At 50.7% G+C, this 12,227-nt stretch overlaps 1 protein-coding gene across 3 annotated transcripts in view; it reads right to left on the bottom strand.

Annotated features, from left to right (window-relative positions):
• Mprip (myosin phosphatase Rho interacting protein) overlaps positions 1 to 12,227 on the bottom strand; it is a 135,481-nt gene that overhangs the window by 21,093 nt on the left and 102,161 nt on the right. For all 3 annotated transcript variants that reach the window (XM_071603162.1, XM_071603161.1, XM_071603160.1), the window contains exons 12-15: positions 10,920 to 11,009; positions 7,540 to 7,649; positions 3,879 to 4,452; positions 1,445 to 1,561 (exon numbers count right to left, since the gene is read on the bottom strand). In XM_071603162.1, coding sequence (XP_071459263.1) covers positions 1,445 to 1,561; positions 3,879 to 4,452; positions 7,540 to 7,649; positions 10,920 to 11,009 — 891 coding nt within the window. The remainder of the gene's footprint in view (positions 1 to 1,444; positions 1,562 to 3,878; positions 4,453 to 7,539; positions 7,650 to 10,919; positions 11,010 to 12,227) is intronic.

Raw genomic sequence — 12,227 nt, 5'->3', positions numbered from 1 at the left:
AGATGCAGCAGGAAGTTAGGAAGAGCAGCCCACCCGTGGCTAACAAGGCTGATGTGATGGTCCACATCAGACACACAGCAACGTTCCCAGGTTAGCAATGTGCAAAGCCCACTGTAGTGCATTTACCACTTGACCGAAGTTGGTTCTTGGAGGATGGGGCCCGACCAAGGCTTAGAAAGATACTCTCCAACAGGGAGGGCCTGCACAAATGACCTCAAGGTTCTCAGAGTGGGACATGTAGGAGGAGGACAGCTGCCATGGGTTTAGAGTCTGAACTGGGCACGGCACTGAATGTACTAAAAGGGGCAGGGGAGGAAGGTGCAGGCATGTGGGGGAGAAAGAAGGCCAAAGGCACGAGCAGGAGCAGAGGCGGGAGGAAAGGCAGGAAGGCAGACCTGGGACACCTCACACGGAGGTTAGTGCATGACGATCTAGAAATGCTGATGACAGACTCACCAGAGACTCTGGGCAACAGAGTCAAATGGCCCTTGGGATCACTAGGTCTACACCAGCAGGGAGCTGATGATACAGGGGGGAGGAACACTTGCTTCTTGGGTCAGTTCTTGAACTCAGGATCCTGACTCTAATGCCACACTCTCAGCTTTCACTGAGAGCTTCAATCCTGGTTCTGTCACCCCACCCCACTCCCTTCCAGAACTAATTCATCAACAGTACCGTGGAGGCAGGGGCATGTCTTTTTTGTGCCTCAGACTGTTTGCCCTCACACCTGCCACCTCCCGCCTTACATGCCCATCAGGGTGGCCACACTGTGGGTCTGGTCGTGGGTTGGGACTCTGTGGCACACACCTCTGGTGAAAGGATACCAGGTGTGGGTTGTCAGCTTAGGACCCAGGCTGCCACCCTTCTGATTTTCGCCCTTGGCTGTGGGCTGGGGTCATGGACTCCTGAAATTTCAGCCTAGGCAGAAAGTAAGAAGCACAGCCACTAGGCCAGTACTGATAGCCCAGGTCTGCACGTTCCCAGTGACATGGGCAGGGATGGGGTCCAGTTCTAGATCTGCGACTAACTCGCTAATGGTCATAAGCAGGCACCAACTTGCCGAGTGACTCAATTTCTCCAATCTGTAAAATGGGCTTGATCTTACTTTTGTGAGAACAATGGGTAATGGCATGCAGATGTATGGTATTCATAAGAAACACTGGCTACTTTGAGAGCCAAAAGGAGAGATCACCAAAATGATTTCATTATAATAAAACATTTCAATGTAGAGGTTTCAGGCCCATTTCTCAAAATGTCACAGTAGGAGGGAAAAACAAACCAGAGCCCCCTGCATTTTCAGAGTCCTGGTCTTTCTGGTAGAAAAGCTGAAGTGTGAGCTCCCCTGGGGTTTGCACATTCCTAGCCTGCCCGGCCCCAGCATCTGCCCTTCACATTGAAGCCCCTGTTTGTACTGTGGGCCTCAGCAACTGCTCTGCCCCCCTACCTGGAGCACATAGCCCTCCCGGGCGCTCTGCTCACGGCCTAGGGCCACTCTCAGCTGATCCTGTAGGAGCCGGTTCTGCTCCAGAAGGTCCGAGGCCTCCTTCTGGCTCTGCTCCAGCTGTTGGCATAAAGATATTTTCTTAAGCAATGTGACAATAATAAACAAAAGCAGCCACACAGCACAGGCCCCCAGAGGCCTCCTGAAGGCAGCAGGCCTGCTACAGGTGCCTCCTTCATTTGTTCAGGATTCTGGGGTCTCCTTTTCCCAAGGGATGTGCGTATCTGGCCTATACCTGCAGTACCAGAATTGAAGCTTCCAGCTCCAGGCCACAAATGACACTGGCAGCCACTACCCTCTGAGGGCCAAGGGACAGGCTTGTCCTTCCTACCCTAGGTAACCCTGGTACCCACAAAACCTCCACATGCACTAATGGTTTCACCATGTCAGCCCTTCCACAGGTCCCAAGGCCTATGCAGGAAATTCCTTTCTGAGAAGCAGGCTGTGTGCCCCACTGAGAACTAAGGGCTTTCCATCTTCACTAGAAAGAGACCATCCAACAGGGTCTTTGGGGGTCCTTGGAATGGTCATGTTGTCCTCCACAGGGGCAACCATAGGCCTGAGTGGCTCCAACTTGAAATGGCTGTTTGATCAGCTGTACATGATGTATGTCACATGAAGTTCTGTTTGCAAAAAGGTTCCTGTAGTTTCCTCAAACAAGATGTGGAAACTGTAGGGCTGGGGATGTGGCTTAGTAGTTGAGTGCCCCTGAGTTCAATCCCCAGTACCCCCTCATCCCCCCAAATCTGACCAAGATGTGGAAACCTATAAGCTATTTTATACTCTTCTCACTTTGAAAAGCTGTAGTTCACTCATGTATCCATCTCCCATTTCCCCCCAAACCTTCTAGCTCCTATGTGTGCTCTGCCCTCCTGGGGTCGGTGGTCAGGAGCCAACTGAGCAGCAGGGAGTCAGTGTGCTGCCTGGCTGGGCTGCAAGAAGCAGGAAATTCTCAGTTGTGAAGCATTAAAGACCCACCCCAGATCGTGAAGCCATAGACAGGTGATTCAGTGTGTGGCCTAAAGGCTAGCAGGTTTTTTTTGGTAGCTTAGAGTCATGTGAGTTTGAATTATTTTATCTCATCTTGTCTGTATTATTTTATTAGCCAGTGTAGAAAATGGAAAAGTCAACGTGTTGATGTTAGTGATAACTATTAACTCATAAATAAAACACAAAACCAGAAGAGACCTGTGAGGCACGCTGAAGCGGTGGATGGTAGGAGAAGCCTGCTGTTGAAGGGCATCCCTAAGGGGCAGGTAGAACAAAGACTTCCTTTATCCAAAATGCTTCAGATTACAAGTGTTTTAGATTTCAGGTTTTCATGATTTTGGAATATTTGCTTATACATAATGAGCTCAGTCTAAACACAAAATCCACTTAGGTTTCATCTACACCTTAGTATATGCAGCCTGAAGGTAATTTTATACTGCATTTGTGTGTCTCTGTGTGTGTGTGTGTGTGTGTGTGTGTGTGTGTGTGTGTGTCGGCAGTGCTGCAAACTGCACCCAGAGCTTCAAAGATGACAGGCAAGTGTTCTACCAATGAGTGACATACCCAACTCCCTATACGGTATTTTTAATTATTTTGTGCATGAAACAAAGCTTCATCGTATAGAATTTTCTGCTTGTGGTGACATGTTGGACCTTAAAAAGTTATGGACTTTTAAGTTTTTTGGATTTTTGGATTAGGGATGCTTACCCTGCCATTTCCTTGGCCAAGGAACTTGCTAGCAAGGCATATAAATCCCTTGTGGAGAGAGGTTTTGCAGATTTATCCTGATATACATTTCTGAGAGAGCATCAGATGATGGGAATACAGAGTTGGCTCATGCAGCTCTATGCTGGGGTCCTAGATCTGCCTGCCCAGCTTTACCTCACCACACCCCACCTCTACATCCTAAGTATCTGGTCCTAACTTATATCTCCTGGGGTCTGCTCGCTAGCCCTTCAGGTCACTGACAAAGCACCCAGGCCGTCTCTACTTCCAGCTTCAACCCACACCTCTTAACAATGCCTGGGCAGGTCGAAATCACATGCCCTGCCACTTAAAACCTCCAGCTTATGCCCTATAATGGGGAAAATAGGACCACCAGTTGGACCCTGCAAGTCAATCAGCCTTGCATCTGGCTACTTAGGTCCACACGCACCATGAATTCTTCCATCTTTCAGGAAAGGCCTGCCACACCTTCCCCATCCCAAACAGGCAACCTGCTGTGCTCAGCCCCCCACCTCCACTCTAAAGACCTGTCTATGCACCCATGTCCTCTAGGGGTCTGTGGATCCTGAGGGGGAGACTACATGGCTGAACCCACAGGCCACAGCTGGGCACAGACTGCTCAGGACAGGCTGCTGCACTGGGGGAGCTGGCCCACCATTACCTCCTTCTCCAGCAGGGATGTCAGCTCATGAGTGGAGAGTCGGTCACTTCCATCCTCGGAGGACAGGTGCAGGGGGGCAATGGGCACCTGCTTTTCCTCCCGGAGAGGAGTGGTCTCCACCTGATGCCACCGCTGCTCAATCTCCACATGGACATTCTGTGTCTTGAGGTCAGTGGCCACTGGCAACCCTGGGCTCCTGTCAACCTCCATTCGCAGGGTCATGTCCTCAGCACCTGGTCCATCTGCAGTGTCCAGCATCCCAAATCGCTTGCGGCGTTCTTCCCGCCGCCGTGCACGTTCCCGCTCCAGCTCCCCTGGCTCGACCTCAAGGTGCCCCGGTTCATGGGCATCAGCAGGCCCCACAGTGCTGGCCCTTTCCTGAGCCAGGGCCTGCTGGATGGGGCGGAACTCAGCCCAGTCAAAGGTCTTGGAGCGGCCCTCCCGCCTTCGTTCACGTGCACGGCTCCTCTTCTGCTCAGGATCTGGCTCCCCTGGTTCCGTCTCAAGCTTCTCACTTGGCCTTGAGCAGGTCTCAAAAGATGTGCTGCTCTTGTTCTTCTCCTCAGGCAATGAGCTATGGGGCAAGGGGGTAACAGCATCTGTCAGGGGGGCCTGAGACACCCCAGCCCCACTACAGAGCTGGCAAAGGTGAGCTATGGCCCAGCCCACACCTGCTTCACATCTGTCTTCTATCCCAAGTGCAACTTCCTAAGTACAGCAGAAAGGAATGACCCACCTGTACTCAGCTTCCCTCCCTTGGAGAACCTAAACCTGGTTCTGATGGGGAGTAAGAGAAAGAGCCTCAGATGTTTCCAAGGTTTCCAGCATGCACCCCTTAACTGAGAAGATGCTATGAGACGAGTGTCATGGTGCCTCCATTACCAAAACGATGAACAAGAGTAGCCCAGGGAACTCCAGTGAGCCACAGCGGTAAGAGGAGCCCAGCCACTGACCAAACAGTGACGCTGACTCTGGGGCAACCGTGTTCTGGTGATGGAATATACAAGAACCAACCACTTCCCAAGAAGGGTTCAGAGGTTTCAAAAAGCAGGTGACATGATCAGCTCTGTTTTAAAAGCCTACTCTGCCACTGGCATGACAAGTGTGTCAAAGACCAAGACTACCTGTGGGGCAAGCGAACAGGTAGCCCAGGCCGTAACAAGCTCACACCACACAGCGACCCAAGGGCTGGGTGGGGAGTGGGGAGCAGGGAAAGGTAACACAAGGAGAGGTGACCAGGGTTGTAGGCTGCACAGGTCATGCTCCCTGGCACCTTGGCCTGCCCAGCAGAGGCTGGGATGAAGCTGGTTGGCCTGAAGAACTCTTGCCTTTACCGGATTTGCTCTAAAGGGAAGATTTCTGGGGAGGCCTCTACTTGAGCAGGGGAAGGCTGGGGACATCTCCAAGGGCAGAAGCTTCTGGGCTACAAGGAAAGAGTCCCAGAGACTGCCAGCCAAACTGAGGCTGAGCAGAGCGCTCCCTGGTCCTGTCCAAGCCTCAGAAAAGAACTGGAAGAAACCTGGGGACAGGGAAGGCCCAGGGGGAGCACCCAGGAGCACCCGTGTTTATACTAAAACCAAACAGAAAGGAGGATGTGAAAGGGACCCCAGGGAAAAGGAAGCACTTCCCATGACCCTGGGACCACCTGTCCTGACAAACAGTAAGGATCAAAGTGCTTCAGAGCAGCATGACTTGGCAAGGGTCCAACCTAAGACCACACACACATGCAAAGAAAAATGACCCAGAGCGGGTCTTTCGCATCATGGAGTCGAGAGCGAGCTGGCTTAGGCTCAACACTGGGGGGAGATGACATGTGAGTGCAGGTGGGTGTGACAGACATGCTTCCAGAAGCTGCCTCTCCTCAAGGCTTCTCCAGCTCCAAGGCCAGTGCCCTGTGACTTACCCACCACAGACTGCAAGACAGCAGTAAGAAACAGAATGAGGCCAGCAGCTCTGACACTGTCACCTTTGCATCTAATACCTTCTTGGAGTTTGGCCTTGTAGTGGTAAAACAATTCAAGTTTTCCTCAGCTCATGAGAGCTGACATAGAAGAACACAAGCAAAAACAAACGGGAGGGGGGGCGCTCTACCAACTTTAAGATACACTAGACTGTGAGGTCCACTCTAGTCAGGAAGACAAAGTCAGGCCCACTTTGGTATGAAAGCACAACACTGGCCTCCATCTTGTTCCCCAGAGGCCATAGTCACTGCATGGAGGGGAATAGGAACGTCCATGTAGGAGACCACCCCTTTCAGGCCGCATGCAAGCACATGGTGTGCACAAGTGTCCTCTTGGCACCTGCCCCCAAATATCCCAACACTGACTTTTTCTAGCCAGGACCCTCAACCTGAGCATGCAGCCCAGGCCTGGCAGAAGAGGACAGCAGGCCGCCTGCCCTCTCGCATCCACTGCCCGCCTGAGCACACAGCCGCACCATCTGTTGCGCAGCCTGGGCAGGCAACACAGGTGCCTTTCTCGTTCTGTTGTGAGGCCTTTTATGGGAGCTGGGAAGAGCGCCGGGCACCTTGCACTGTGGGCTCTGCTCCTGACTTGGAGGGCTCTTTGATGAAAACCAGCAAGCAGCAGCCCTCTGCCAAGCTCCCAAGAGACAGCAGGAGGGCTGCTGAGCTTGGCCACAACCTCCTGACCTTACGATATAGGAACAACTAGATACTGCTGGCAAATGAATGAAGGAATGAATGTATGACAGAAAAGGGGCCTGAAGTAAAGGGGTGGTCAAGTTTCCTTCTTGTTCAGAGGGGATGGAGTCAGCCTCTGGAGGGAGGTGAAGGTTCTGACCAAGCACAGATGTGGGAGAGGCTGCTGCAGACCACAACAGCCACTGCCGTCACTGTGCTGCCTGCCACAGCTTGACCTCTGGAGCCAGAAACACCCTGAGCCTCCCCAGCACAGGAAGGCACAGGAGATGCTCAGAACACATGGTGGCTCTGTGGCCTCAGGTGGGCACAGCAGTGTTTGGCCAACACAGAGCCAGACCCTGCACAGTGGAGCTGTTTCCACTTTCTCTGAAAATGCAAACTGGTGGCAGGTTTCCAACTTCCAGGGCAGGAGGAGGAAGGCATGCAGTGGGTCCCAAGGGATACGAACCACAGAATGCTAACACAGGAGAGAACACACTTTTCCAGCTTGGGCTTCAGCAGTGAGAGTCTCAGAGAGAAGCTTTTCCTGGTTGCACAGAAATCAAACAGATGTAGGAGTGAGGCGAAAAGAAACCAAGGAAGAGCAAAGCTAGGTGGCCTGTGCCTTGCAGCGTTGGGACTGCCCTCGCCAGCCAGAGGACAGTAGTTAGACAGGGCCCACGGCACAGCCTCAGCCCAGGCCTGGGCTGAGAGAGAGACTAAGAAGACTCTCTGTCAAGCACAGTTGTACCAATGGGCACAAAGGTGACCTGCATGGCTGACCTGGCCAGTAAAAGAGGATAAGCCAGCCTGGGACAGAAAAACCAGAGAGCCACAAGGAGACCAAGCAGGGCCAGCCAACTGTGGGACAGAAGAGGGAGGGAAGGAAGCTGTGCTGGGATGTAGCCAGGCTCAGGTCCAGGGGAATGACAGATTCAAAACTGTAGCTCCCTTACCAGGAGCCAGAGGGTCCCCGTAAGATGCATGAGGGGCTCCCTCAGGCATCCCCGACTATCTCACCTGGTCACATCTGGGGCAGTGGTTGGGTGAACGTGCTTCATGATGGTCTGTATCCAGTTCCTCCGGATTCCAGAAGTCATGGCAGACAGTGTGAACTCGCCCTCCTTTGTCTATACAAAAGACATAGGTGTCACCCAGTGACTGGTCCCTGGAGATGACTGCCACCTCCCACCTCCAGGGGAAGATCCTTGTACTAGGCAGAGACCAGGTTCTACAGGGAGGAAGGCAGAGGCTAGCAGTCAAGAGCTGCATGGGGCAGACTCTCAGAGAAGTGGCAGATGGAGCCTTTGCCCCTACAGGGCTAGCACACATGTACTGAACTCTTGCTCTACACCAGCTACCTGTGAGCTGATGGAGGATGACAAGCACTCCATCAGGGACTCCCAGGCAGAGCCCAGAGTGCATGGCCTTAGGGACATGATCCCTGCATCCCCATGCAGCTCTACTCAAGCACCTTCAGAAAGGACAGGTGCATGACATGCGGCCAGCAGCTCCCCCTGAGTCATCTTCCTGCACCTAGCGAAGGGAATGCTACAGCACCATCCTACTGGCTACCCAGGCTGCTCAGACCCCACCACAAACAAAGCAGCTGGCAGGAAGATGCAATCACCAAGATGGCTTTGGCACAGGAGTCACACCAAAGATCACATGCTGGCCCAGTTTGCTGCCAAGCACAGATCAACTTGGTCTCTTCCTCACCAGGGACCAAGCCCCAGGCCACACCCCACTCTTCTCTAGGCTGCAGCCCGTGATGTATGCTCACACCTCTGGGGGTCTCCCTCTCTACCCCTCAGTAGGGCACTTTTGGAGTCTATAGTTACACAGCCCCACTGTGATGGGCCTCATCTCTAGCTGACCTCTCTTTCCCAGCTTCAGGACGGCACTTGCCTGATACGTCTTCTCGAGAGAGCCCATCACAGCCCCAGACGCACCACCAACCAGGTTCCAGAGCACCTACGTCCCGAGTCAGCTCTTTGGGCAGCTTCTCTGTGGGCCTCACGGGACCCCACTGCCCTCCTCCTCTCATGTCTCTTCCTGCTGCTTAGCTCCCCTCCTTCCTTCTTTGCTCACCACCACAGAACCTACCTGACCCGTACCCCTTTTTGCTGCCCTGCAAGTGCTGCCAGACACGATTCCCTAGCGTACAGTCACCGGTTATATCACACGGGTGCTTTCTACCGACTTAGAGCAGAACCTTCTCCAAGTAGAGCAGGATGAAAACAGCCTGTCCTGATCCAGGCTTGCAGCCCCTGGGGCTCATGGCAGGCACGGTGGGTTGGGGGCTAAAGATGGAGACCAAGTGCCAAGATGAAAACTCAAAAGTAAGCCCCCAGTCAGAGCAATGAGGAGGGTCTATCGCCACAGAGGCAAAGTGGCCACACCTATCCACACCTAGCCCTACAAGGTCTAGTGTCCTTGCCATCACTAGAAAAGAGTGGGAGAGCTCAACTGCAGGACGCCCTGCCCCGATGCCTGCTGACCAAGACTGGGGTGCTGGGGCTAGCAGGGGCCCCCAAAGCCACAGCCCACACCAGGTCTGGCACTGAGAAGGATCTTGGTGAGGGGCTCATGGAGTGCTCTGCTCCTCCCACAGGGATTGAGGGGCAGAAAAACACTGCAGCAGGGCCCTGTGAGCTGCTGAGAGCAACCAAACAACACCAGCCCTGGAAGCAGGCCTTCAGTGCCACCTCCACATGACGTGGTACCTCACAGACCGCATGTGGAGGAAAGCCATGACGGTTGCCCAGGGGTGGCAGTGGGCTTTAACACATCTGCCACCGGAGCTAGCTTTCCATGTCCTCTGAATTTGGTGGGTCTAAGTCTGTCCCAAAGTACCTGGTCAACTCTGAGCATAGCGACACACAGGAAGTAAGCGCAGTTGAGTTTCCGGGCCCCCAGATAGGAAGGTGAAACCTGCTACAGTGCGTCCACCTGCTACAGTGAGTCCACCAGCGTCCAGCATCCTATGAGAAACCAAGTCCCAGAGCCTGCCCTGTGGGAGACAACTCTCCTACTGCCACCAATCTGAAGGCTCTTACAAGAGAAAACAAAGAGGCTTCATCCAAAGACAGGCCTGGCCTCTGTCCTAAGCCCCTGGGAGGTAACCTGTAAATCCTGCCTGAGTAATTGGAGCATTACCTATGACAGATTCCTGACTCCCCACCTGACAGCTGATACTGTCAAGATTATCTGGGGAGGGGCTGGCTGTGTCAGAAAAACCAAAATCCAACCATGAACTCAGAGGGTTAAGACTGGGCCGTGTAAAGTGACTTTGGTGGGCTGGGGGCTAAAGATGGAGACCAAGTGCCAAGATGAAAACTCAACTGGTTACAACGTTATGAAAGTTTGATGAAAATTGGACACTGAGGTCCAGGCTAGCGATCTGGAAATGCTCTGTGTATTGTTTCGTGACAAGGCCAAGAGGGTACAGTGTCCCCAAAGGACACAGATACTCTGGGACCCTCCAGGTCCCAGGTTCTACCCCATGTGTCCCTTCCATTGACTGGTTCTAATTTGTACCCTTCTGCTATAATAAAAGTAATTTTAAAGGTAGTGCTTTCCTTACTGCTCTGAGTCATTCTAGAGAATTCTTGAAGTTCAAGGTTACTTTGGAAACCCCCAAACTTGCAACTGGTGTGAGAGGTGAGAGTGGATATGGCAGTCCTGTGCTCTTAATCCTGGATAGGGATGACTCCAAGCGTAATTCTATAGTAACAGCCAATGGTAACTATTTCATTTGTCCAACAAGTTACTGTTTTGAGAGAAAAGTGAAGCACTGTTCACAAGATTTTGGAAAAAAATAGACTTGCAAGTGAATATATGAATGAATTGAATAAGTGAATAAAAACCTTTATCTTTTAAATAATTAACAAACACTTTAGGTAGTCTCCATATCCTAATCCTTCTAAAGGCCCCAAACTCCAGCATCAAAATTAAAAAAAAAAAAAAAGAGCGGGGCATGGTGGCACACTCCTGAAACCCCAGCTACCTGAGAGGCAGAGGCAGGAGGATTGTGAGTTCCAGGAGGACAGCCTCAGCAACTTATCGAGACCCAGTGTCAAAATAAAAAATAAATAGAACTAAAAGGGGTAGGGATCCAGATCAGAGGTAGAATGCTCCTGTTTAATCCTCAGTACCACAAAACACGAACAAAACACCACGCTTCAGTAACAAAAGACTTTAAACAGCCTTGAGAGAAAAGATGTCCACCTTTGTGTTCACATTACGCTCTAGGGTTGGAGGCCAAGGGCCACAGGGACAGGAGTCAACGCTAATGGAAAAGACTTAGCCCTGCCATCGGGGGCCCCGCTGAGACGTCAGGTTCTCCAAGATACATCCCTGCTGGTCAAGCCCATGTACCCCCTTTCCCCTGGGCTCACGTGTATCTGGAAGCCATAGTTCCTCTGGACTGGATATTCTGTGACGTCATAACATGTGGACAAGTCAATTTCCCCATCCAAGTCAGCTGCCTGCAGAGAGAAATGAGGGGGTCTTAAGAGATTTTGGAGGAGCCAATGTCTAGATGAGCACCTTCCCTTGTACTAAGTCTTTAATGGGAATAGACCTTGACTACATATCCCAACCACTGTAGGACCCAGGTCCCTCCCCAGGAGCATCCATACTACCATGTTCTTGGGTATCTGGCTAAAGACATTCCATGCCAGCAGGGCCTAAATGTGTTGGTTAGGACTCTTTTAAAAACAAAGAGTTTTTGTGTATGTGCAGATTATCTACTTATGATATTTACATTAAAAATCAAAGCTGAACATTTTAAACTATTTATTTAAAAGTAAAACCAAACTCATTTCATTTTAAAATTAAAAATATGATTAGAAGTCAATGATAAAAGTGGCACTGTTTTGAATTTCTGCAATCTCTTCTGTGTCTGGCTTCAGGAGGATGGGTGGGTTCTTTCTGCATTCAGTCTGTTCAGTGTATCGTTTTGGTTGAAGTTTATTAAGACAAAGTGGTCTCAGAGTTGGAAAAGGATGGATTTTAACAGTCTTTCCAGCTAACTATGGACTCTTTGACAAGCAGTAGTTTCTCAAAAGTAAACTGTGAAATCTGCAATCCCATCAGTGAGTTTTCTGGGTTGTTATATTAAGTGCACAGTTTATCCTGCCCTTTGGATATATCTTTTGCCAGGCATGATGCTGTAACAGGTGTCACTTGGAAAACATTAGGTTGTACACAGCTTCCAAATGTCCACATAGTTCATTATGTGGGATCAAAATGTCACATTTGTTAAATCATCACCAATTTCATCTGAGAAGTCCACAAGTAAAAAGGAAGCTGTCAAGTTCATGATATAATGGGAATTTTTGGAAGTTCTATTTTTACCTTTTTCTTTTATCATTTTTTCTTTACTTTTTTGAGATGGAGTCTACATTGCCCAGACTGGCCTCTGACTTCCGGGTTTAAGTATTCCTCCTGCCTCAGCCTCCCCAGTAGATCTACAAAACTATGCCATTATGCCCAGCCTAATATTCCTTTTTTTAAAAAAAATTTATTTGTTCTTTTTATATTAATTTTTTCTTAAAAGCTCAAATTGTACTACTGGCAATGAACTGTCAGTTGTTTTCCTTGAAAGAACAGGTTCTTTTATTATTATTTACTAGTACTATTATTAGTATTGGTATTGGGGATTAAACCCAGGGGTTCTCTACCATTGAACTACATCCCCAGCC

This window comes from Marmota flaviventris, chromosome 17, assembly GCF_047511675.1.
Source record: "Marmota flaviventris isolate mMarFla1 chromosome 17, mMarFla1.hap1, whole genome shotgun sequence".
NCBI classification, from domain to species: Eukaryota; Metazoa; Chordata; class Mammalia; order Rodentia; family Sciuridae; genus Marmota; species Marmota flaviventris.
The sequence above is the reverse complement of the archived record's forward strand: the minus strand, read 5'-3'. Positions and strand labels throughout refer to the sequence as shown.